The following is a 25716-nucleotide window of genomic DNA, read 5'->3' on the forward strand; positions in this document are numbered from 1 at the left end:
CATATGTGCAGTTAAACTGGACAGTGAGACATAGGTATTTACTAAAAGTGCAACAATGAATTGATTGCCAATTATCAAATTGCTCAACTATTTTAATATCATTTAGTTCACATTAAATGAGCTCTAACTGAATCATAATGTATTTCAGTTTTTGCAGATTTTTTACTGTCAATTAGAAGTAATGTTTTGAATAATGTTTTCAGTATAGGGATAAATATATAAACAGGTCTTTTTTGTTTTTTAATATCTGATGCATCGAATAATTAAAAAAAAAAATACAGATTAATAAATTAAAATCAAATTCAATCTCCATTCAATATTTGTAGGTTGAATCCGTTGATGAAAGCAGTACACAGATAAGGTCATGGCTGATCTGAGATATATATATTATATATATATATATATCTTTTAAAAATCTGAAATATTTGCAAAACATGATTTTTTTTGTTTTTTTTTAAACACCAACAAACGCGAGGGTGATCAGCGTCCTAGAAGGGGTGTTGTTTGACCTTCACACGAGTATTGTCTTCGTATTTGCGATGGCAGGATTCTGCAATCAATGCTAAATTATTGATTCATTGTTGTTTATCTACCAGAGTTGATTTCCTGTTCCCTAGCACTGTTATTAATCAGATAGCAAAGTGTTTTGGCGAAGACAAAGATAAATGGCTATAACTGTGGGTTTTACTCTCCACTTTGCTTCCCTACATTGGCCCATCTCTTCATCTCCCCTTTCACAACTACCACATCATTCCATGACCAGAATGCCAGCTGATGAAGACAGAAAGACCTAAGCCCAATACATTTATCATCCGCTGCCTGCAGTGGACCACTGTCATCGAGCGCACCTTTCACGTCGAGACCCCTGAGGAGAGGCAAGTGAGAAGCATGCCGTTCTCGGCTCACCGAGCAAACCAAAGACAAATTGTGTACATGAAAGGTCCATGGCCCTGTTGCTCAGAATACAACAAAGCTTCATTTCCCTTTCACTATTAAGCATTTAATCTTTTTTATCCACCCACACAAGGTCCACGTGGGAGGACTCACACTTGAAATTGCCCTTCAGTTGATAGAAAGAAAATAATGTGATTGACCTGCTGGCAATAGGTAAATTATTTGATGTATCTGCTGCTTTTAGGGAAGAATGGACTAAAGCGATCCAAGCTGTGGCAGAAGGGCTGCAGAAACAAGAGGAGGAGATGATGGATTCCTCTCCAGATCCCATGGATATGGAGGTCTACCTTACCAAACCCAGACAAAAAGTGGTATGTCATTGTTTTATGATGACAAATGCTTTAATTCCATTACAATAAGGCTTAAACCATTAAGGACCTGACTTTAAACAAGGGATTTCATATGCAAAAAATAGGTGGAAATTTCATTGTCCTCCCAGACATATGGAAAGCTGATCTTTTAACCAGGTGCATCCATGCAAAATTTCAGTATGTTATTTTTTAATCCAAGGGAAGTGGATACAAATAGATATATTTCATAATGTGAATATACTGTATGCTTTAGTGTCTATAAATACCCTCTTTGAAAAGCAGGTGCAAACTGTTGCACTGGCATAATGAGATATGTTGGGTGGAAAGTAGGCCTGAACAATATTGGAAAAAACTATTGTTACGATTTTTTGGGGGGGGTTGCGATATATTGCGCGATATTATATTGCGATATTTAAAATATATATATATATATATATATATATATATATATATATATATATATATATATATATATATTTGTGTGGGGGGGGTATGCCGCGACCCTCGTGAGGAAAAAGCGGCATGGAAAATGAATGAATGAATAAATAAATATATATCTGTATGTATATATATATATATACGTGTGTATATGTATATGTGTGTATATATGTATATATATATTTTTAAATATTTTTTATTATTTTTTTATATATATTAGGGCTGTCAAAATTATCGCGTTAATGCGCGGTAATTAATTTTTTAAATTAATCACGTTAAAATATTCGACGCAATTAACGCACATGTCCCGCTCAGACAGTATTCTGCCTTTTGGTAAGTTTTACAGCAAGGTTTTTTTGTGCTGTCTAACAGCGAACTCTTGTGGTCGCTTTGCGACATGGTTTATTGCTTTCTTGCCAGTTCAATATGGGCTGACGCCTACGTTGTAATGTTGTGCTTATATGATCCTTGGACAAGATTTGTCCGTAAGTATGGTTGTTGTAAAGAATGTACATATCATGTTAGTAAGCGAAATGTTATATTTTTTGTATGAGACGCTTTTTGTTTATGTTTAGTGAACCTGTATAGCGTGCTAAGCTAACGTTGTTGCTAATGCAATGCTTGTGTACTTTTTTTTTGTAGTTTCACTACGATCTAAAGAGGACAGTGGTTTGAGGCCATTTAATTAATAAATCAGATGAAAAAGGAAGAAGTCTGATTATTAAGGCGTCGTTCACTAGCTGTCTAGCTTTGGAAAAAGTAGACGCTTCGGAGTGAGGACAGCATAGACAGATTTAAATGACAGTAGAGTGAAATGCCCACTACAGTCCTTATGTACCGTATGTTGAATGTATATATCCATCTTGTGTCTTATCTTTCCATTCCAACAAATTATTTTACAGAATATATATATAATTTACAGAAAAATATGGCATATTTTATAGATGGTTTGAATTGCGATTAATTGCGATTAATTACGATTAATTAATTTTTAAGCTGTAATTAACTCGATTAAAATTTTTAATCGTTTGACAGCCCTAATGTATATATATTTAAGAAATGTTCACTAGATGACTTGAATAAGTGTTTGGAAAGACTTTAAATGATTCACATCAACCACAGTGTACAGTGATCCCTTGTTTTTTGCGGTTAGTGGGGACCAGAACCTGCCGTGATAAGTGAAAAACCGTCCCCCCCACCCAATTTTTCTTTTCAATTTTTCTTTTCTTTTTTTGGGGGGGGGGTTGTTCAATGTATTTACTCAGATTTACCATTGGAAAGAGATACATATAAGACATGTTCTTTCACTTTTTTTTCACCAAAGTATGATTGAAAAAAATGTATATATATTATTATATATTTTAATAAATGTTTTTTAAGCACTTCAAATGTAATAATTATGATCAGTTTTAAACATTACTGTTCCACCGAATCATTTTTAAACACGAATAAAGTACTGTAGTAGAAAAAATGCTTGGCTTTATTAAATGCTTCTGTTTAACTACCTTGGCTGTGATTCCTGGAGTGACATGTAGAAATTACAAACTCCTCAAGATCACTTCTAGCGTTTATTGCCACGACACAACATGTCCGGCTGCCTCGAACGTCTTGACACACACACATTCATTCCAGCGCGTGCTTCCTTGCGCAGCAACTATTTAACAAATTAAGCGATGATTGACATATGAGGCGCATGTGAAGTCTGCTTCTCTGCCAAGATCAAAGACAACCATCTGTCAGCATCGTTAACTTTAATAAGCGAGTGCCATAGTGACTAAGGAAAAAAGAGCTGGGGGTGGGACAGAGGGAGGCTGTGCGACCGCATGAAGTTTGTGGGATAAAACAACAAAAAAAACTATTGCACGTCCTTGCGATGGGACTATTGCACATGCGCACATCACGATGGTGATGTTTAAACGATATATCGTTCAGGCTTAGTAGAAAGGCACTTTTCTGCTCATGTAAACCTTTTTTTGAAATAGTCAGAACCAAATTTTTTCGAAGGCTCATGTACCGTAATATTCGGACTGTAGGGCGCACTTCACTATAAGCCGCCACCCACCATCATAGATAAGCCACACCGGACTAAACTGTGGCTGTTCTCAATGTATTATAGGATATTTACACCAAAAGATATTAACAGGTAACACTTTATTTGACAGCAATCTCATAAGCCTGTTGTAATTAGGACATGACACTGTGATGGGCAGTGTTGGGCACGTTACTTTAAAAAAAGTAATTGGTTACATTACTCACTACTTCTTCCAAAAAGTAACTGAGTAACTGAATTACTCTATAGTAAAAGTAACTAGTTACCCGGGAAAGTAACTATTTCCGTTACTTTAAAAAGAACTTGTTGTATGTCAAAGAATTTGAAATATTCTGAGCAGTATTCGAGTCAGTGGAATAGAGAAGAACAGACTGGTAGTTAACTTGTTAGGTGCTTCAGCAGATTTGAATTGCTTACCACAGATGTCGACAAAAGCTTTGCCCCGGGACATAAATTACACATTACATGCAGGTTCTTTCCTTTAATTTCGACAAACTTGAAATAGTGTCTATATCTCCACCTCTTAAAGGACAATTTTTCTTCTGAATGCTCTGCCATCCCGACCCTGTGCATCTGTTTTGCATGTGTGTGTGTTTGCTGCACGCGCTGTTCCGGGTTGCTTGTGAAATCACCGGCTGTGATTGGCTGACCAAGACACATGACTCTAACCCTCAGCCAATCACAATCACTTCCATCGCATCTCTCGAGGGGCTACATTCAGGTAGGCCCGTTTTCCGACAATTCACGTCACCTTCAAAGCGTCTGCCGTCCTCAAGAAGGAAGCAGAATTATTGCTGGCTGACAGTGGGAGATGGGAACGAGGCTAGCATCAGGTGTAGCAAACACAGAAACGTTACCAAACTTTGGAAAGCGTTGTCTAATTGAATGAGCAGGGACTAACAGCCTGGAGTCAGAAGTACGTGCGCTATTCTCGAACCTGAATGCACCCCAAGTCTTGGATGACAAATGAACAGAGCAGAATCTCGACTCGACACGGCTGGTAGTTTCTTCAATTTATTCAGAGTAAGTAACGCACCGCTTTTGACCGTCAGTAACGGTAACAGCGTTGTAACGGCGGAAAAAGTAATAAGTTATATTACCCCGTTACTGAAAAAATAACGCCGTTACGTAACGGCGTTATTTATAACGGCGTTACTCCCAACACTGGTGATGGGCATTAATGAATGCTTATGACAGATATTATTTACTGTCATACGGCAAATTATCTTACTTTTAAATAGATGTAAAAGATCTGAGCTGGACATAAATGGAGAGAGTGACAAAATTTGCCGAATGACACCTAATTACATCTGCCATAAGCATTCATTAATGCCCATGACTGTGTCATGTCATAATTGCAATGGTCTTATAACACCGCTGACAAATAAAGTGTGACCTAAAAACTCAAATTAAAAAAAATATATATATATTTAGCAATTTTGGAGCTTCTTAATGAAGCCCCTTTTAATGACAAAACCAATGACAAAAACCTTTGGACCCTGCATTTCCATGCATCAAAATCATTTCTGCGTACTGCACCAATTGAAGCAGACTTCTCCCAGTGCATTTTTCACATTTTTTGTCCTAAATTTTGGACAGATACTGTACATTAAATTCCCACAGACTCTGGTTTTTTTAAATTAAATCATAACATTTTTAAAATAGTCTCCTTAACGCACTTCCAAAATTTTCCAAGGTGAAACCATCAGAGCAACCCAACACAAACATATTTTAAATACAACTGGCTTCACCACTGCTATATGTCAGTGAACACAGTTTTTTTTTTTTTAGCCCTCCCACTATTTAGACTTTTTGTTTAAAAAAAAAACAACAACAACAACAACAACAAAAATCACAAATTACAAGCAACACGCCCATCTTCAGCACATGCAGTCTGGTGGACTGAATTACAATTTAGCGCCTGCTATTTGGGATGTTAGTAAATCAGACCGTAAGTGTGTGTCCTTGTTCCTTTATTCTGCAATGCTCTCTACTCGAACCACTTCATCTAACCTTCCTTCGGCACTTCTCAGCTACTTTGACTTTTCCAACATCAGCCCTGGGTGGCTTAGCACCGGATAGCATGTCTATCAGGCTTCAACCCCCCCATGTGTGTCATGACATAAAGGTCCAAGGCCACCGGATTGGATGTCTATCACACAACCATTTCTAACATTCTCCTTTGCGCAAGGGTCAAAGGTTAACTGAGACACAACCACATATAGGCGCAACCATTAGAGTGGGAATTGCATGGTGGGTGAAATAGTGCCTTGAATGCCACTTTGTTGTGTGTGGGATTGTGTGTCCTGTCCAGTTTTGAGTATGAGTTTGTTTGTAATCAGATGCCACCCTCTGTCTTCTCCAGACTATGCACGACTTTGAATACCTCAAACTCCTGGGAAAAGGCACTTTTGGCAAAGTTATCCTGGTAAAGGAGAAGGCCACAGGACGCTACTATGCCATGAAAATCTTAAAGAAGGAGGTGATCGTAGCAAAAGTGAGTGGTTGCCAGTGAGATGGTAATATAGAGAAAAGACTAGGGGTGGACATCGGAGCAATGACTTGATACCAAACCTTTGTTTAAGTTACACAAATGCTCTTTGTGGACTCTTTTTTCCAGGATGAAGTGGCACACACACTCACAGAAAACAGAGTCCTCCAGAATTCAAAGCACCCTTTCTTGACAGTAAGGAACCACTTTATAAACCTAAGCTAATCTTTTTTTCCCTTTTAATTAAAAGCCTTAAGAGTCATTACTTTTTAACCTAGCAGCATTCATTCAACAAATTGCTGAATGTTTTGAAGCACTACAAAGGGTGCAGTCAGCCATTGCTTTTTATCAGTCAAACTATTCTGGAAAATGTAAGCAGGATTCACTAAAATAATCCTTCAAAATTAAATGATCTATGCAGTACCAAACACAAGTTTTAGTCAGTGTGAAAGTTGAACAAAATGTTGTTATATTTATATACGGCGGAAAACACTCAGATGACTTAAAGTTCGGCCCAATTTCAAAACTGTCCTATATGCATGTGTGATACGTCATTGGAAAGCTTGAAATCTATATTTGGGGGGGATTTTGAACAGTGTGGCATTTTTGAAACCTTAAAAGTAAGTGAAAAAAGGTGAGTGAAAATAGACATTTTTGAGACCTTTGAATTCTTTATTTTTCATTAAAAAAAGGTTTTGGACACCCATCCTGGTGCATTACAAATAGCTCTGTCTTCTCAAGTCTTTGATAATCAATATACATGCACAAGACGTGGGTGGATGTACAATAATAAAGGGAATTGGTGTTTGAGTAAATGTAGATTTAATTTAGCCCTTTGTTTTATTTTGTAAATAAACATGGCTAAACGGGGAATTGGCTGTATAGTTAATGATAACTTTACTGCATACATTTTTGATTTGGCTTGATTTTAATCTGTGCAAAGAAAAAAACAGTTCCAGGTGAATTTTAGGGGTTAAATTCTAATACCATCATATTTCAATTTTTGCAGTGGGCTTTTAAAATATTTTTTCAATTATGATGAAAGAATGTGAATGCGAAATATTGAGAATAAAAGGCTCCGTATAAAGTGAACATATAAGTCTGAGTACACGACACTTATCTATTTATTGTATTTAGCCTTGAAGCCTTGCACCTGAGCTTTATGATTTAAGCATCTAATGTATCTAATACATTGTTATCATACCATAATAAGCAATCCAAACAGGGGTTGAAAAGATAATGAACAGCATGTTAGTCCATTAGCCTGCTGTGTCCAAACTTCTTGCACTAGCGTTCGGCTGCAATCTATGTCTTTTTGTGGCTTTCCGGTAACTCCAGGTGAGCGCATGAGAGAGCAGAATGAAAGACACCATGATTTAAACAAGATATGATCGCGCACTTACCTCGTTTCTATCCAAAAACTCTGTGTAGCATGTATCAACGAGTGTCAAGACACAGTTATGAATGGGCACAGCAGGACTTTGTGGGTATTTTATGGGTGAAACACTGTAATATAACAATTGTCGCGATGCAGAAGTCACAGACAAAAGGATAGGTTGAGATTTTCTTTTTCGAATATTTATCCTTTCGCTTGGGTGCGACTGATTTTATGGGTTTCAGCACCATAATTATTATTGACATCAACAATGGCGAGCTACTAGTTTATTTTTTGAATGAAAATTTTACAGACTTTATTAAAACGAAAACATTAAGAGGGGTTTTAATATAAAATTTCTATAACTTGTACTAACATTTATCTTTTAAGAACCTGCAAGTCTTTCTATCCATGGATCGCTTTAACAGAATGTTAATAATGTTAATGCCATCTTGTTGATTTATTGTTATGAAAAAGAAATACAGTACTTATGTACAGTATGTTGAATGTACAAATCCGTTTTGTGTTTTATCTTTCCATTCCAACAATAATTTAAAGGAAAATATGGCATATTTTATAGATGGTTTGAATTGCGATTAATTACGATTAATTAATTTTTAAGCTGTGATTAACTCGATTAAAAATTTTAATCGTTTGACAGCCCTAATAATTACTTCTTTTTATGGCTGGGTTGAAACAAAAGCAGTTGCGCAGTGTCTGTAAACGGGGGTCTCCAGGGTAAAACGGACAAATTAAAAATAGTCCGGGGGCTTAATGCGGCATGAAACTGCTATGGCAGCATACAGACATATCGTTCGATCTAACACAACAGTTCTTTTGGCTTAAAATACAGTTTATTTTAAAGAGGGGTACAAGAGCAGAAACTGCTTTTTCGGCCTTGTCTGTTTTTTCCGCCATATCTATTCCAGCTAATAAAAATGTTGTAAGTAAGATTTTGTTTTACTTGTTTTCCACCTACAGGGACTGAAATACTCTTTCCAAACACATGACCGCCTTTGCTTTGTCATGGAATATGCCAACGGTGGCGAGGTAAAATATTTTGTAACATTTTCAAGCTGATAATGATGTGCTTGTAGTTCTGTTGTGATTTTTCCCTGGAATAACAGACCTCTCTGTTTTCTTGCTGCCAATCTTTGGCATTGCCCTTCAGCTTTTCTTCCACCTTTCAAGGGATCGTGTATTCTCAGAGGAGCGTGCTCGGTTCTATGGTGCAGAGATCGTGTCTGCGCTTGACTACCTGCATGCTGAAAGAAACGTAGTCTACCGAGATCTAAAGGTAGATGTTAATATTTGTCCCCTTCCTCTGAAGTCTTTTTTTAGTGATCTATTTCAGGAAGAGCTGATCAGAGATTTATATGGAAGATATTTTTTGAAGTATGAGTGTTTTCTGCAGCAGGCATCTGTAACTGTACCATTTACAGATGATAGACCTACTCGGTCAGCATAGCACTCTCACCCCCAATTCCCTGACTATTTCCCTTGGCTTTACGAGGCTGTATCTCAGCCTGCTAGGCTGCCATTGAAAATGCCAGTGTAGCAAGATTGGAAGATGTGCTGACTCGCCCTAGCATTGCTAGACACGTGTGAGCTATAGCCGCCTGACTTAAATGAAGAAGAAGAGAAGGCAGTAACACGTGGAGACACTGAAAGGCCATGTTGTCTCACTTCCCAAGTTGAAAAATGTTCATTGGTTTCACATTTTACCACTCATTTAAAAAAAATGTAGCTGTTATCTTACAGCTGCATACAACCCGAATGTTAGGGTTGTTTGTGAAAGAGGGATGTTATCTTCCTATTTGTGCAAACTGGCATTATCTTTTTCCTCAATCTGAATGTAAATCCTCAAATTCATTTGAAAAGGCAATAGAAAAAAATAACTTGACCGGGATTAATGAGCACGCTGATTAATACCAACGTACAGACAAACTCTTGTAAGCAGTGTGCACATATTATTTAAGAAGCATGCAACTTTTTTTGTCATTTTCAGTTGGAAAATCTGATGCTGGATAAAGATGGACACATAAAGATAACAGATTTTGGCCTCTGTAAGGAGGGGATCAAAGATGGTGCCACCATGAAAACATTTTGTGGAACGCCAGAGTACCTTGCTCCTGAGGTAACAGATTTGTGTTTACCTTATTCTAATACTGAATTGTTTATCTACGAACATATTTCCAAACTGACAGTCACAGTATTCAAAAGACATTTAACATTCCATAATGCTTAAAGTTGTACTAGGTTTTATTTCAAATCAAATCAAATTTATTTATACAGCCCCTTACGAAACCCGAAAGTCCCCAAAGGCAGGAAAGTGTTATACAATGACATTAAGAAAAAAAGAAAAGAAACAGAACAACGCATCACGATAAAAGTCAGACGGCAAATAAAACAATAAAACAGATAAAATCCGAAAACATTGAAAACCATTAAGAAATAAAACCAGGCTACACTAATCTGGGGGAATGGTGAGTCTAAAAAAGTGTGTCTTTAATCGCGATTTAAAAAGGCCTAAATTCGTAGTGGTGTGGATTACAGGGGGAAGACTATTCCACAAACTGGGGGCAGCAACCGCAAAAGATCGGTCTCCCCACTGTGAGTTTGGACCTCGGAACGTGCAAATGAAGTTGGTCGGTAGAACGAAGAGTCCTGCCAGGATTACGGATGGTTAAAATTTCCGTTAAGTAAGAAGGAGCCTGGCCATTAATAGAATTAAAAACAAACAGTAAAAGTTTGAAATCAATTCTAAAATGGACTGGAAGCCAGGGAAGTGAATAGCACGGGGGTAATATGTTCACGTCTAGGTGTATCTGTTAAAAATCGAGCAGCAGCATTTTGAAGAAGTTGGAGACGAGAAATTGAGGACTTGGGAAGACCAACATAATGTGCGTTGCAGTAGTCCAGCCTTGAGCTTATAAAAGCGTGAATTGCTTTTTCAAGGTCGTGGCGATTAAGAAAAGGCTTCACTTTGGCCAAGAGACGGAGCTGGAAAAAACTTGCTCACACAATATTTCTTTTTTATTTTATTTTTTTAACCTTGTTGAAATATTTACAGTGAGGCAAACAAGTATTTAGTCAACCACCAATTGTGCAAGTTCTCCTACTTGAAAAGATTAGAGAGGCCTGTAATTTTCAACATGGGTAAACCTCAACTATGAGAGACAGAATGTGGGAAAAAAAAAAACTGAAAATCACATTGTTTGTTTTTTTATAGATTTTATTTTCAAGTCATGGTGGAAAATAAGTATTTGGTCAATACCAAAAGTTCATCTCAATACTTTGTTATGTACCCTTTGTTGGCTATAACAGAGGCCAAACATTTTCTGTAACTCTTCACTCTTCGCTTGGTTTAAAGAAATCAACTTCAATTATTAGAAAATGGAAGACATACAAGACTACTGATAATCTCCCTCGATCTGGGGCTCCATGCAAGATCTCACCCTGTGACGTCAAAATGATAACAAGAACGGTGAGCAAAAATCCCAGAACCACATCGTGGGACCTAGCGAATGACCTACAGAGAGCTGGGACCAAAGTAACAAAGGCTACTATCAGTAACACAATGCGCCGCCAGGGACTCAAATCCTGCACTGCCAGGCGTGTACCCCTGCTGAAGCCAGTACACGTCCAAACCCGTCTGCGGTTCGCTAGAGAGCATTTGGATGATCCAGAAGAGGACTGGGAGAATGTGTTATGGTCAGATGAAACCAAAATAGAACTTTTTGGTAGAAACACAGGTTCTTGTGTTTGGAGGAGAAAGAATACTGAATTGCATCCGAAGAACACCAAACCAACTGTGAAGCATGGGGGTGGAAACATCATGCTTTGGGACTGTTTTTCTGCAAAGGGACCAGGACGATTGATCTGTGTAAAGGAAAGAATGAGTGGGGCCATGTATCAAGAGATCTTGAGTGAAAATCTCCTTCCATCAGCAAGGGCATTGAAGATGAGACGTGGCTGGGTCTTTCAGCATGACAATGATCCCAAACAGACAGCCAGGGCAACAAAGGAGTGGCTTCGTAAAAAATATTTCAAGGTCCTGGAGTGGCCTAGCCAGTCTCCAGATCTCAACCCCATAGAAAATCTGTGGAGGGAGTTGAAAGTCCGTGTTGCCCAACGACAGCCCCAAAACATCACTGCTCTGGAGGGGATCTGCATGGAGGAATGGGCCAAAATAACAGCAACAGTGTGTGAAAAACTTGTGAAGAGTTACAGAAAACATTTGGCCTCTGTTATTGCCAAATATTGAGATTAACTTTTGGTATTAACCAAATACTTATTTTCCTCCACGATTTGCAATTAAATTCTTTAAAAATCAAACAATGTGATTTTCTGGGATTTTTTTTTCACATTCTGTCATTCATGGTTGAGGTTTACCCATGTTGGCAATTACAGGCCTCTCTAATATTTTCAAGTGGGATAACTTGCACAATTAGTGGTTGACAAAATACTTATTTGCCCCACTGTACATGGTTTGCGCGTTGAAGGTCATTTTTCAAACTACTATAGTTGGTCCTTTTGGGGCGCTCATGCAGAATTGCGGTTTCTTATTATTATGTAGCTGACTGGATGTAATAACTCTGTGCTCTGATTGGCCATCGGTGGAGTGGATGTGTCGGTGGGAAGTTTGTAGGCATTCGTAATACGTGTGATGACTTTGACACATCGCTGAGACACAGACTAAATTGTTCTTTAATGACCTCCAAGCTTCGCTATTTCACAATTATGCAATATAAAAGTATTTACTCACTCCATAGTCCTGCTTCAGTGGTGTTCCGCTGGAGGTCATTGTTGTCTTGCTGGTGTCCAGACGCGACGCATTGGAGATAGCAGAAGAAAAAGTTGAACCAGAACCAGGCAAGGAGGGTGACTTTTGCAAACGACAGTGCTGGTTAATGTGCAACAAAAGTATTGTGTTGAATCACAGCAAATGCACATGTACTGTATACATTTGATTACTGCATTATTTATAAAGTGTGTTCTTGATTCGGCTCAGTGTTAACCAGGAACTGGCCTCCTTGGTGCTCCTGCTTTTAGAGGTCTTGAATAAAGATTGAAGAGTACAGGTACTGTGGTACTTAAACATACGAATGCATCAACATATGATGCTTTCAACATCTGACTTAAAATTTAACTCGTCATTTGTCTCGACATATGTCGACATGATCGAAATACGATGACTCACAACAGTGTTGCAGTCTCATTCTTTTCTCGCAAGACGGCAGCACAGCGGATTTTCTTGTGAGAGAAGTCAACATGGTTCCCAAGAAGGTTAGCGCAGGTGGTGGAAAAAAGTGACGCTTACTAGTCCTGAACGATATTGGAAAAAACTATTGGTGTGATTTTTGGGGGGGTTGCGAATCGATATATTGCGATATTATATTGCGATATTAAATATATATATATATATATTTTTTTTTAAACAGAAATTTTCTCTAAATGACTTGAATAGCTGTTTGGAAAGACTTTGGATGATTCACTGTGACCACAGTGTACAGTGATCCCTCATTTTTCGCGGTTAATGGGGACCAGAACCCGCCACGATAAGAAAAAACCGCCGCGGAAAAAAACGCAAAGTAGGGTTTGGAAATAGCATTGGAAAGAGATACATATTAGACATGTTTTTCACTTTTTTCCCCAGATTATGATTTAAAAAATATATATACAGCGGGGAGAGCAAGTATTTGATACACTCACAATGGGAAAACCCATTGGCAGTGTATCAAATACTTGTTCTCCCCCATTGTTTGATACACTCACAATGGGAAAACCCATTGGCAGTGTATCAAATACTTGTTCTCCCCACTGTATATATATATATATATATTTTAATAAATTGTTTGTAGGCACTTCAAATGTAAGAATTATGATCAGTTTTAAAAATAACTGTCCCACCAATCAAGAATAAAGTCCTGTAGTAGAAAAATGCTTGGCTTTATTAAATGCTTCTGTTTACCTAATTGGCTGTGACTCCTGGAGTGACATGTAGAAATTACAAACTCCTCAAGATCACTTCTGGCGTTTATTGCCACGACACAACATGTCCGGCTGCCTCAAATGTCTCCACACACACACAGACACCCCCCCCCCCCACACACACACACACCCACATTCATTCCAGACACACACACACCCACATTCATTCCAGCGCGCGCTTCCTTGCGCAGCAACTATTTAACAAGTTAAACAATGATTGGCGTATGCGACGCATGTGAAGTCCGCTTCTCTGGCAAGATCAAGCTACCATTTGTCAACATCGTCAACTTTAATAAGCAAGTGCCACAGTGACTAAGGAACAAAGAGCTAGGGGGTGGGGGGTTGCGCGGAGTGCATGAAGCGCAACAAAAGTTTGTGGATTAATTTTTTTTTGTTAACTATTGCACGTCGTTGCGATGGGACTATTGCGCATGCGCCCATCGCGATGCCGATGTTTAAACAATATATCATTCAGGCTTAATGATTACCATTGAAATGAAGATAGAAAAATATGAGCGTTGTATGTGCGTCTGTGAACTGCCGCGACAGTATGGCCTGAATATGTCTATGATCTCGATGGTTATTATTATTGTAACATTAGCAAGGAAGTCGCCAGCTTCGTCAGGTTTTTAACCATTAATTTCAGAACTTCTGCAACACAACACGGCTACTGTGCGCCGCAGCCGACGCCAACAACAACAGAACATTTAAAGAGAAGTAAAAACTTCCCGCTCTTCCGCACCTCTATCAAGGCCTTTTCACAGTAGCGTCAGCCCAGTGCTAAGAGCGTTCTACGGCAAGCACAAATCGGGAGGATCCACGTAGCCTGACGTAGACCAGGCATGAAAATCTCTCACCTTTCGGCGAAATTCGCCGTTTTGAGGTCAAAAAGGATGACCTGCGTGAATCGTGTAGATCCGAGGAGAAACTTTTTAATGGGGGTTGGGTGGGTCAGGTGTAGGCATGTGCCGGTTACCTTCACGGTTTACGATGCTATGAAAACGTCGCGGTTACAAAACCACTAAAATTTTCTGTAATGCAGTAGTACGTATTCGTTGTATTTCATGTGTCAAAAATGCAGCCAGCAGTGGCTTGGCGCTAATTGCGACAGATGATCTTGTCCTAAGCACAAATTCATGTTCGCTGAACGAGGAGAGGTCTCACTCCCAATTTTTTTTTTTTTAGATGAATGCATTTGCCAGCATATTGAATTTGGTGAGTAATGGTTTCAATCGTTTTCATATTTTGCGGTATGACAGCTAGCCAAATCTCCGGTGAAAAAATAGCTCCCGTTAAGTTAGCATCAAGCTTGTGTATTTAACGGTAATATAAAAGCAGTGTTGTCAGTAACGCGTAATGTGAGTAATGCGGAACTGTCATCTGATTACTTTCAGTAAAGAGCAATGTAAAGCGTTCATTTTTCTAAATCAGTAATCTAATTAAAGTAACTTTCCTTGATGCCTGTGCATTACTCTTTTGTTATTGCCCCATTATGTATGTAGAAAGAAGAATACTGTAGTCATGGGAGTGATATCACATGTCACATTTTCTAATCGGGGATGGGAAAAAAATGGCTCACGTGTACTACCATGATGCGTGAGCCATGAGCGCTGGGAGTTTGCGGCCAAAACAACAACATAGCCTTGCTACCTCGCCAGGATGCAATGAAATAGGCAGGAGATATACTACAAACGGCTTCATTTGCTCACTGGAAACACAGCCATTACTTCACATTTTTGTGACAAAAATATCTCTGTACTTTGCGAACTTTGCGCTGGCTCAAAAAGACTGTCGACCGCTAAAAGCATCCAATTCAAGCACCACTTGGAATTACAGCACAACAGGTAACAAGACAGCCAGGACTTTTTGATACTGCTCGTGCTCAATCCTCGGTTCAAGCTCAGTTGTTGTTGAAGGTTTTGAAAGCTTAGGTTTAAAGAAATTCTAAACATCCTTCTTGCATCCTCAGCTGTAGTTTTGGCTAAGCAAAGCAAACGGCTGTCTCTAAGCTGCTATAGTCACATGATCTGTTCGAAAAATAATTTGGACCCATTATGAAATACTTTCAATTATTCTTGTTCATTTCATTCATTTTTGTTGTTTGTTTAATTGCTCTAAAACTTTTATAGACAAGATTTTAATGGCCATATTCAATGGTCTTTATTTTAAAGGGGAAGTTCAGAATTTTTTACATTAGGCTTAATCTTTGAGTTAGCCGGGGTTTAATTAGTTGTTGGAGTTGATTTGAACAAATTCTGTGCAGTTTGCATGTTATTTGTTAGTTTCAGGGCTCCAGAGTGGCTAAGCTAGCGCGAGTCAATGGTGGTTGAAATCAACTCCTTCAACTAATTAAACCCCCGCTAACTCGAATAATAAGCCTTATGTGAAAAATGTAAATTTTCAAATTCGCCTCATGTTGAACGTTTTGCCGACGGAGGACATTTTGGCAGAACGCCGGAACATATTTCCTCCACACCCTACTCACCTTTTTAACCCTGACCCATTTTCATGCCTGACGTAGACGCTGTTAAGAAGTGAAATGCAGCAAGCATATTTACTATAGTCCCAAGCACTAATGCGTTTATTTTTCATTGGTGCACAACAAAACAGCAAATGTTCTTTTTTCAAGGAGTATGGGGCATTATAATAGCCGTGTAAAGAGTTTTACTAGTTTCAGTGAGAAGGTGAATAGTTTTTGCTGTTGTTCGTGAACTACACAAACGCACATTGAGGTGAGGTACCATTTAGCTTAGCAAGGAGCGGTATGAAAGTCATTTTTCGAGTGTCCCAGAGCTTGTGAAACTTTAAAAAGCGCATTTATCAAGGTTTTGTTGGCCATGATTTGCATATATCTGTCTGCCGAAACAGCCTGATAGCACAGATATAAGTACGCCTGGCCCTCAGCTATTGGATTCTTTGTTGACGTCAGCGTGGTGGTGCTGTGAAACCAGAACAAGTCTCTAATTTGGGCCCCGAACCTCACGGAAAATTCACTCAAGACTTTCTGCTCCGTCCAAAACGACCGCTGCCAGCCGCTCACTTTTGCCAAGGCGTCCCCTCCAACATACACAATAAAACAGTTGTCGCTAAACCTTTCACACTAGGCTGCTGCGAGTTTGAAACGGCCTTTATTCTCTCGTCTTCACACGCTGCGTTCAGGAACAGCATGCAAAACACAACCGCAACATTACAACCTGATTTTTTACCTTTTTATTACTCTTATTATTCTGATTTATATTCATAATTGTTTTGCTATTTGTAATTGTACCTGAAGTATTAATGAAGGATTTAACGTAGATTTTTGGGCCGTTGAATGAATTAATTGAATTGTAATGTATTTATATAGGGAAAATCCCGCTTGACATACGACCATTTCGACCAAATCAGGTCCTGGAACAAATTCCGTTCATATGTAGAGGTACCACTGTACTTGCATAATAAGGCACAGTGTGATGTCACACCTTGATCAATTTCAAAACCGACCATTTGCAGAACGATTTAACTTTAATGCGATTGCAAAAACAAAAAACAAAAAAAAAACAACAACACAGATAACACTTCAACCAGACACACTCCCATTTCGACCTATCAGGGATTTAAAATATTGGAAATGACTTTGAACAACTCGGTCTTTTTTACACTTTGTTTTGAATTTAGGCTTAAGCACAAGCGTGCCACCCTGTCACGTGTGACCTGAGAAGATCCAAAACAAATTTGGAGCGTGTGTCATTGGGCATCAGTTGTTGAGAAGCATGTGGAAGAAGGGCAGCTGTTCTGAAATGCCTTTCTAATCTCCAGCTGAAGTATGTCCTTTTAATGAGTGTGGCGTGCGCAGCCTGCTCTCATACAGTGTTTGCTATATGGGAAGAGATGCGGCTACTCCTGAGAGCGTGCAGGTATGACAAGTCTCAAACAGGAAGGCTTGTGTAACTTAATAGTACATTGTGAGTGTGGCAAGTGTTTATGTGAGAGGAAGAACACGCGCATTTGATTGGTGGTGTAAAAATGTTTTCTGGGAGAAGCATGTGCATGTTGACTCAGTTGCCTTATCGTTGTTTTTAGCCCTCATTTGGAATTTTCTTGCGGGGGGGTCATTGGCCAGCAGCCTCTCAGGAAACGTGAGCTTTTGCCCCTGGAATAAGACCGCAATGACTACAGCTGTTGTGCGGCATCAGGGGAGCCACAGCCTGACTCGTGAGGAGCCAGAGTCTGTGTGCTCACTTCTTGTTGCCTTATTGGAACATTTCATTCCAATTTATATTGGGAAAAAATAAAAGAAAACCACTTTGAACTATCACCACAATTCCAAAGGCTTAAACCAGCCTAGTGTGTGAATGTATACTTTATTTACACCAACTTTTTGGTTAGTTATGGAAAATTTTCTACTGAGTTCACCTGTTCTTCCCGAGCACCTCTCGCCCACTCTCATCTGCACTGAGAAGCCCAGCGAATGACAGCTCCAGCCGAGAACAGGGAGACATCGGGGGCTGTTTCCCTGACAACAGGGTCGCTGGCGAGCGTCTCTATGGAGTGCAGCCCAGGCAGTGTTACAGGTTGTTCAGCAGTAAACAATGACCTTGTTGTATGAGCTGCACAGGAATGCTGAAACGTCTGGGAATATTCCATTCAGATCAGGGGGAAGGCTTGGAGAGACTCAATCACTAGCTCCCTTTGACCACTTTGTTCCTGAAAGGAGTGAGAGACTAATTCACTTTGTCATTTGTATTAAAAAATAGTGTTTAGTGTGAAAGCTATACTGATTAAACAGAGTTAGGGTATATTCACATGCACTTTTTTGTTTATTTGTTTGACCTTCTCGAAAAAATATCGTAATTTTGGGACTATAAATCGCACCTGACAACAAGCCGCCACTGACCAAATTTAACACGAAAATGGCATTTTTTTAAAAATAGATAAACCGTACCGGACTATAAGCCACAGCTGTCCTCCCTGTATTATGGCATATTTACACCAAAAGATATGAACCGGTAGAGGTGTGCAAAATTTCCGATTCTTAGCTCATTCGCGATTCGGCCGTGGAAGATTCGAGAACGATTCACAGACATCCAAATTCCGATTATTGAAATATGCCAAGTAAAGCGAAAGTACAACACACTCAGCGCGCCGCGCGGTCTTCGACGCAATGAAGAACGGAGCGAGAGTAGCTAAACATCATGCTTCTCATTACCCGGCCCCTCGGGTAATGCCAATGCTCAACTCACGGCTCTAGCTCAACTCATGCCACGAGATTAAAAAAACAACAACATACCTGGCTGCTGCCGAAAAGCTGCTACAAAGTACATCCACATAATGTTACGGTAGATATCATTTATATAGGACTAGATGCATTATAGATTCGGTAGCGTTAGCAGCACATCTACAAAATGCTAGATGCGGGCGTTAGTAAACGGCCGCCATCTTAAAGCAGTACACTTCCCTGCAAGGCTGTTGTAGCGAACCTTCCAAGCGAACCTAATTAAGTTTTTATCTAAAATACTCCCAAATCGGTAAAATATTGACTTGAATCTATCTTTAAAATAGTTTTTAAACTTTCACATGTCGAAAGTAGACAAAAGGGAAATTATGGAATAACGGCCACAATTTTAACAACTTTAACGGTTGGTTCACAACATTAAATTAATTGAATGTAGTTTAAAGCTGCTGATACAGAATGGGGACTGGAGTTTTTTATTTACTGTTATTTTTGTATATTTGTTTACTGCTATATGTTAACTTGATACTGAAATAGTAGTTTGGTTTAGCCTGAGAGTATTTTTGAACAATTTTGGAACTAGTGTACGAAACCATTTAAAAAAAAAAATAAATAAAAAAAAAAAAGGAGGAGGAGGGTGCATCAATAATCGTTTTATAATCGAATCGGAGCCTCTGAATTGTAATCGTAATCGAATCGTTAGGTGCCCAAAGATTCCCAGCTCTATGAACCGGTAACATTTTATTTGACAGCGACGTCATACGACTGTCATAATTATGCCATGCCGCTGTCATGAGCATTAATGAATGCTTATGACAGATGTCATTTAGTGTCATCTGCCAAATTCTCACTTATGAATGGATGTAAAAGATCAGAGCTGGATTTAAATGGAGTTAGTTTGTCATAGGCATTCATTAATGCCCATGACTTTTTCATGTAATAATTATGATGTTTTTATGAGAGTCTTATGAGGCCGCTGTCAAATAAAGTGTTGCTTATAAACCCAAATAAATCAACAAATAAGCCGCAGGAATAAAAATGACCAAAAAAAAGCAGCTTATATTCCGAAAAATACAGTAACATGAAATCTGTCCAGATAAACATATATGAAGACTTAGGTTCAATGCATACAAAAGCAGCACAGGGTAATTCAGCCCCTAAATACAGTGGTACCTCGACACACGAATATAATTCGTTCCAGGACCTGGGTTGTATGTCAAAATGGTCATATGTTGAGATGGATTTCATTATTCATTCATTAATTCATTTTCCATGCCGCTTTTAATTCGCTAAATTCATTCTACAGCCCATTACCTACTATAAATCCTTGATAAATACTACAGTTACGATTACAAAAAGCAATTACACATTGCAAAACAAATAAAATATGAATAAATGGTAATAGAAATGTTGCTCTTCCATTTGGGAGTGACATCACACGTCACGTTTTCACATTGAAAACAAAAAAAAAATGGTTCACGTGGTTCCATGCTGTGTGAGCGGCGCTGAGAGTGCAGCCAAAACAATAGCATAACTACCTCGTCAGGACGCGAATAATGAAAGAGCCAGGAGAGATAGCACAAACTGCTGCATTTGCCCACTGGAACCACAGCCATTACTTCATATTTCTGTTCAGTATAGATGACAAAAATATCTCCTTGCTTTGCAAACTTTGCGCTGGCTCAAAAACACTGTCGAGCGCTAAAAACTCCATATCCAATTCAAGGAACCACTTGAAAATACAGCACAACGAGTCACAACTCGAAGCAAATCATACAGGTAACGAAAGCACTTCTACAGTTTGTAATTAGCCTTTACGTACATTTTGTAGTTACAGTTTGTAACCATAGGCGGCGTTTGACATGGGGATTGTCGGGGGGGGGGGCTAAACACATTCATGACCATCATTTGTATTGCATTGAATGAGGTGTGTCTAAACCTTTGGCCTGTACTGTGTATATATACATCTTGACACTGTTCGTGTTCAATCCTCGGTTAAAGAAATTCTAAATATCCATTCTCAGCTGTAGTTTATGCTAAGCAAAGCAAAGGACCGTCTCTTAAGTTGCTTGTCATATGATCTGTTCGAAAAATAATTTTGACCCATAATTAATTTTTGTTGTTGGCTTTATTGCTTTACAACTTTAATAGACAACATTTTAATGGCTAGGTCTTTATTTTAAAGGGGAAGTTCAGAATTTTTTACATTAGGCTTAATCTTCGAGTTGGTAGGGGTATAATTAGCCATTGGAGTTGATTTGAACAAATTCTGTGCAGTTTGTCAGTTATTTTAGAGTTCCGGAGTGGCTGAGCTAGCGCGAATCGATGATGGTTGAAAATCAATTCCATTGACTAAATAACCACTGCTAACTCAAAGATTAAGCCTTATGTGAAAAATTATGATCTTCTCCTTAAAATTCAATTCTCGGAAAGTCAATCACATGCGATAACAATTTTCTGTTGTCATTCCTATGTTGAGGCAGCAAATGGCGGAAAATTTGTAAAAAGTAACTGATAAATTACTTTTAAAGTAACTTAGTTACTTTGATAATGACGTAATCAGTAATCAGATTACTTTTTTTGAGGTGTAATCAGTAATTAAAAAAATACTTTTTCAAGTAATCGGTGACATCACTGGTCAGACGGCGTGTGTGAAGGTGAAGAAGGTTACGGTGAGCAGTGTTCTAATTCCAGTTCACTCACGCACACCACGCTCATATTTTTCTATGATTTCTTTCTTCATTTCAATGGTAAGCATTACTTTCTTCCGTTTTCGCCACTACAACCACCTGCACTAACTTCTTGGGACCCATGATTTCGCTCACGAGAAAATCCGATGTGCTGCCGTCTTGCGGGAAAGGAATGAAATTGCGAAGCTTTCGTAGACCGTCCTATCTCGAGCATTTCGTCATACGTCAAGACCAATGACGAGTCAAATATTAACGTCAATTTGGTATATGTGTGTGAGTATGTCACCTAATTAAGCAAGTCCAGAGTCCTAAAATTGGCAGCTTGAGTCTTGCTCAACTCCTCCATCTTTTATTATAATAGTAACGTAGTGGAAAATAGTACTCGTATGGATGTGATATTAAAGTTATCAAATCTTTTTGTTTTCTAGTATCTTGCTTCTTCTGTGACCTTCTTTTGTACTACTCATTGGTGGTGTAATAGTGTTAGTCTGAGTAAGGGGCCCAAGCAGGCAGTCCTGGTTACATATATGAGGGATGAGCTTGGCTCCTGCGCTCCTGGCAGCTTCACAGCTGTGGCACTCTTCTACATATATGGGGCAGCTGCGGGCCCAGCTGTCGCACGGTGTGAATCACACGACAGCAACGCTGGAAATAGAGACGGCCTAGTAATCCAAGCTCCACTCAGGCTTCAAGTTACTCCCCCCGCTCGCTCCGGTCGTCCTCCGCGGTGCTCGCAGACACATGTGTGCACGCACGCGGCAGTCTTGTTCCTTTTACGGACACATGCGATCATCTGTTTTCCAAGACACTCTTGGCCTGCGCACTGTTGTGTCCATATCTAATTCTATTAATCCGCCCACATCCTTTTACTGAAGTTGCTATTCTTGGGAGTGAATTGCCCACCGTCCTGCTCCTTGAGCTTTAAGAGGACAGACTGTTCTCTTTGTCTTCGTTTCACCTTCAACATCCGCCTGGAGAGGTAGAATCCAGTACAAGTCCCCAGGGAGGTTGGAACAACTGTGCTCAGCAGCACATTATTCATGCAACAGGTTGCGCTCTTCACTGAGCACACTGCTATTAGAGTTTGTCTCATTAATTGTATCCTATGAGACGAGATATTTTCTTTTTTTGACTGGTGCTATTATGTACATTTGGTGTAGAGTGTACAGTGGCCCGCTCTGCGTTACCTCATATTTGCTTATTTTAGCACTGCGCACACCTCAGCAGCTTGTTGATGTGTATGTGCGGAAGGGCCCGAGGGTGATTAAATATGCAGAGCTCCAGGGGAAACACTATCCTTCCTCTCAATATGAGATGTGAGTCAGGGTTAACCCTGGTCTAACTTCCAAACCACAGGTCAGTGGGAAGAGCAGGTGATTTTTGTAGCAACTTAAAGGGATCCACAGATAAAAAGACTTGTAGTTCTTAAAAGATAAATTAGTACAAGTTTTTATAATCTGAAAGTTCAAAGTCAAAGTACTCTCAAAGTACATTTTCTGACCGTTTAATACTGAAAAACAAAATTTAATAAAATCATCCATCCATCCATCCATCCATCCATCCATCATCTGCCACTTAATCTGGGGTTAGGTCACGGGGCTGCAGCTTTAGCAGGAAAGCCCAGACTTCCCTCTCCCAGCCACTTAAACCAGTTCCTCCGGCGGGATCCCAAGGCATTCCCAGGCCAACCGAGAGAAAGTCTCTCCAGCGTGTCCTGGGTCGTCCCCGGGGGTTCCCGCTGGTGGGACATGCCCGGAACACCTCTCCAGAAAGACGTCCAGGAGGCATCCGAACCAGATGCGTGAGCCACCTCAACTGGCTCCTCTCAACGCGGAGGAGTAGCGGCTTGACACGGAGTCCTTCCCGGATGAACATTAACTCATGAGCACAATATGCCAAACAATTTGACCAAAAGAACAAAACAAAATTATTAGAACAAAAATGACAGTGTCATTGGACAGAGGGACAGTTTTTATTTTTGCTGCAGGCAGTATCAACTCCTTTGCTATGGTGTGGGGTTATTTTGCACAGAGCAACTTGGGAGGCCATTTTGTATGATGCTAACTGCACTCGCTAGTTTACTGTTGTAACACTGACAAAGCGGGACGATTGTTGGCAATATTTGGCATTTTTTCGCTGAAAAAAAAATCAAGCGGGTAAGCAATGTGATTGAGGTTTAATGCCTTTAAGTTACGTCTTAATTGATTAGGCTTCCTGCTGTCTGGTGCAAACATTTTTAGACACAGTAAACAGACTCGTCCTTCTTCATCTCCCACTGTCTTAAAAGTCAAAGCCAAAAGCCAAACGCTACATACAGTATGTTTTGTCACATTTCCTCGTCTGAGCTCTTCATATTTCGAATCCCCTTTGCTGTGTGCTGTTGTTTGGTTAAAAAATACTCCGCACACTCTGAAAATGAGAGTGCCACTGAGTGGATGTGCAATTACTTTTTATTCAGGTACGGCAAAAAAAAGTATGTTCCCCGAGGTCACATGCGCCACCCCCAACATTGCTCTGCGCCCATCTGGGGGGGGCACGTCCCACTATTTGAAAAGTACTGGGCTAAAGCAACATTGCATATTCTCTCTGCCCAAGAAAACAAATCTTACCGTGTGTGCAAGCCTGCATCGAGCCTGTAGACGACTCACTGGTAAGTCGGTGGTGTGGGGGGCACAGCATGTCACTAGTGACACAACCAGACACTGCTCCGATGCAGGGTAACTACAAATAAAATGTTACACATTGTGAACATGTGAAGGAAACTATTGCGCATTTTCATCTCGTTCTCGTCTCGTCAGACGAAAACTGGCATTCGTCTCGTTATGTTTTAATCTTGTTATGAAAAAAGTGTTTGTTGAGGAAATTAAAAGGCATCATTGTCGAAAAACAACCCTGGTTGAAAGATGTGGTACAGTTCCATGTCAGTATAAACTCCAGTCACAATAAGGATGACGTCTGAATTAATCTCATAATGTGAGCGATTTTACCTGTTGTAAAGGCGGATTCTTGTATTGGACCGTTTGTTCATCTAAAACCTTCCTCTCAATTTCCAAGGTACTTGAGGACAACGACTACGGCCGTGCTGTGGACTGGTGGGGCCTTGGTGTGGTGATGTACGAGATGATGTGTGGCAGGCTTCCTTTCTACAACCAGGACCATGAGAAGCTGTTTGAACTCATCCTCATGGAAGACATCCGCTTCCCACGGACACTAGGTCCAGAGGCACGCTCACTGCTCTCTGGACTCCTCAAGAAAGACCCCATGCAGAGGTGAGTCATCTCCACAGTGTAGTCAACTGCAAATTTCTTGAAATATATTTATTGATAAACCTGCTATCAAGAACAACACGTGTACCGTGGGTTCTCTGTTCTTACTATGGAGCTGTAATTTTTAGGGTTAAGCCAAAAACCCCTAACCCTTTTAATGTCCTCAGTTACATTTTTACATTTTTAAACTTTTTATGAAGTTTAACTTGTGGGAAAAAAATTTCGGAAGGTAAAGGGTAATAATTTTTTTTCTTTAAGGTCTTGCACATTTTCACTTATTCAGGGTTTGCCAGGAATTGATTTGCTGCAATGAAAAGGTGTTCACTGAAATTAAATTCTATTTGTAAAACCAAAACCCCACTGGTTCCAACCTCTATAGCAGGGTTCACTAAATCCGGACCTCGGTGCCACTTTTCCTGTCGTGTTTTCCACGTCTCTCTCCCCTAACACACCTGAATCAAATGATTATGTCATCAGCAACCTCTCCAGAAGCCTGATAATGATCCTGATTATTTTGATTCTGGTATGTTGGAGGAGGGAGACTTGGAAAACACAACAGGAAAAGTGGCACCGAGGTCCGGATTTAGTGAACCCTGCTCTATAGTTCAGAACAATTTAGTACAGAACAATGCATTTCTATTGCAAATACCCAAACAATACCATCTCACATTATGGTTGCAGTATTTGTCACTCATGTGGAGCTGCACACATTGATATCCATCAATTCGTTGATTTAGAACAGTGGTTCTTAACCTTGCTAAAGGTACTGAACCCCACGGGTTTCACACGTCCACTCACCGAACCCTCCGGAATTGAATAATAGTGCCATTTTTCTCATTCAAAAACAATATAACTAAGCCAGCAAGCTAATATCTATTTGAATTCCTTTTCAATTTCTTGGAATTTTAAATTTACTCCAAATAATTGGGCCTTTT

General features: G+C 39.5%; 1 protein-coding gene across 4 annotated transcripts in view; it reads left to right on the top strand.

The window, feature by feature from the left end:
- akt1 (v-akt murine thymoma viral oncogene homolog 1) overlaps positions 1-25716 on the top strand; it is a 74635-nt gene that overhangs the window by 38974 nt on the left and 9945 nt on the right. For 3 of the 4 annotated variants that reach the window (XM_057858869.1, XM_057858871.1, XM_057858870.1), the window contains 8 exons: positions 764-875; positions 1139-1265; positions 6119-6250; positions 6374-6439; positions 8601-8669; positions 8791-8916; positions 9628-9756; positions 24570-24784. In XM_057858869.1, coding sequence (XP_057714852.1) covers positions 764-875; positions 1139-1265; positions 6119-6250; positions 6374-6439; positions 8601-8669; positions 8791-8916; positions 9628-9756; positions 24570-24784 — 976 coding nt within the window. Of the gene's footprint in view, positions 1-763; positions 876-1138; positions 1266-6118; positions 6251-6373; positions 6440-8600; positions 8670-8790; positions 8917-9627; positions 9757-24569; positions 24789-25716 lie in introns of those variants that run through there. The other variant, XM_057858873.1, reaches the window with a different exon arrangement.

This window comes from Corythoichthys intestinalis, chromosome 15 (assembly GCF_030265065.1).
Source record: "Corythoichthys intestinalis isolate RoL2023-P3 chromosome 15, ASM3026506v1, whole genome shotgun sequence".
Lineage (NCBI taxonomy): Eukaryota > Metazoa > Chordata > Actinopteri > Syngnathiformes > Syngnathidae > Corythoichthys > Corythoichthys intestinalis.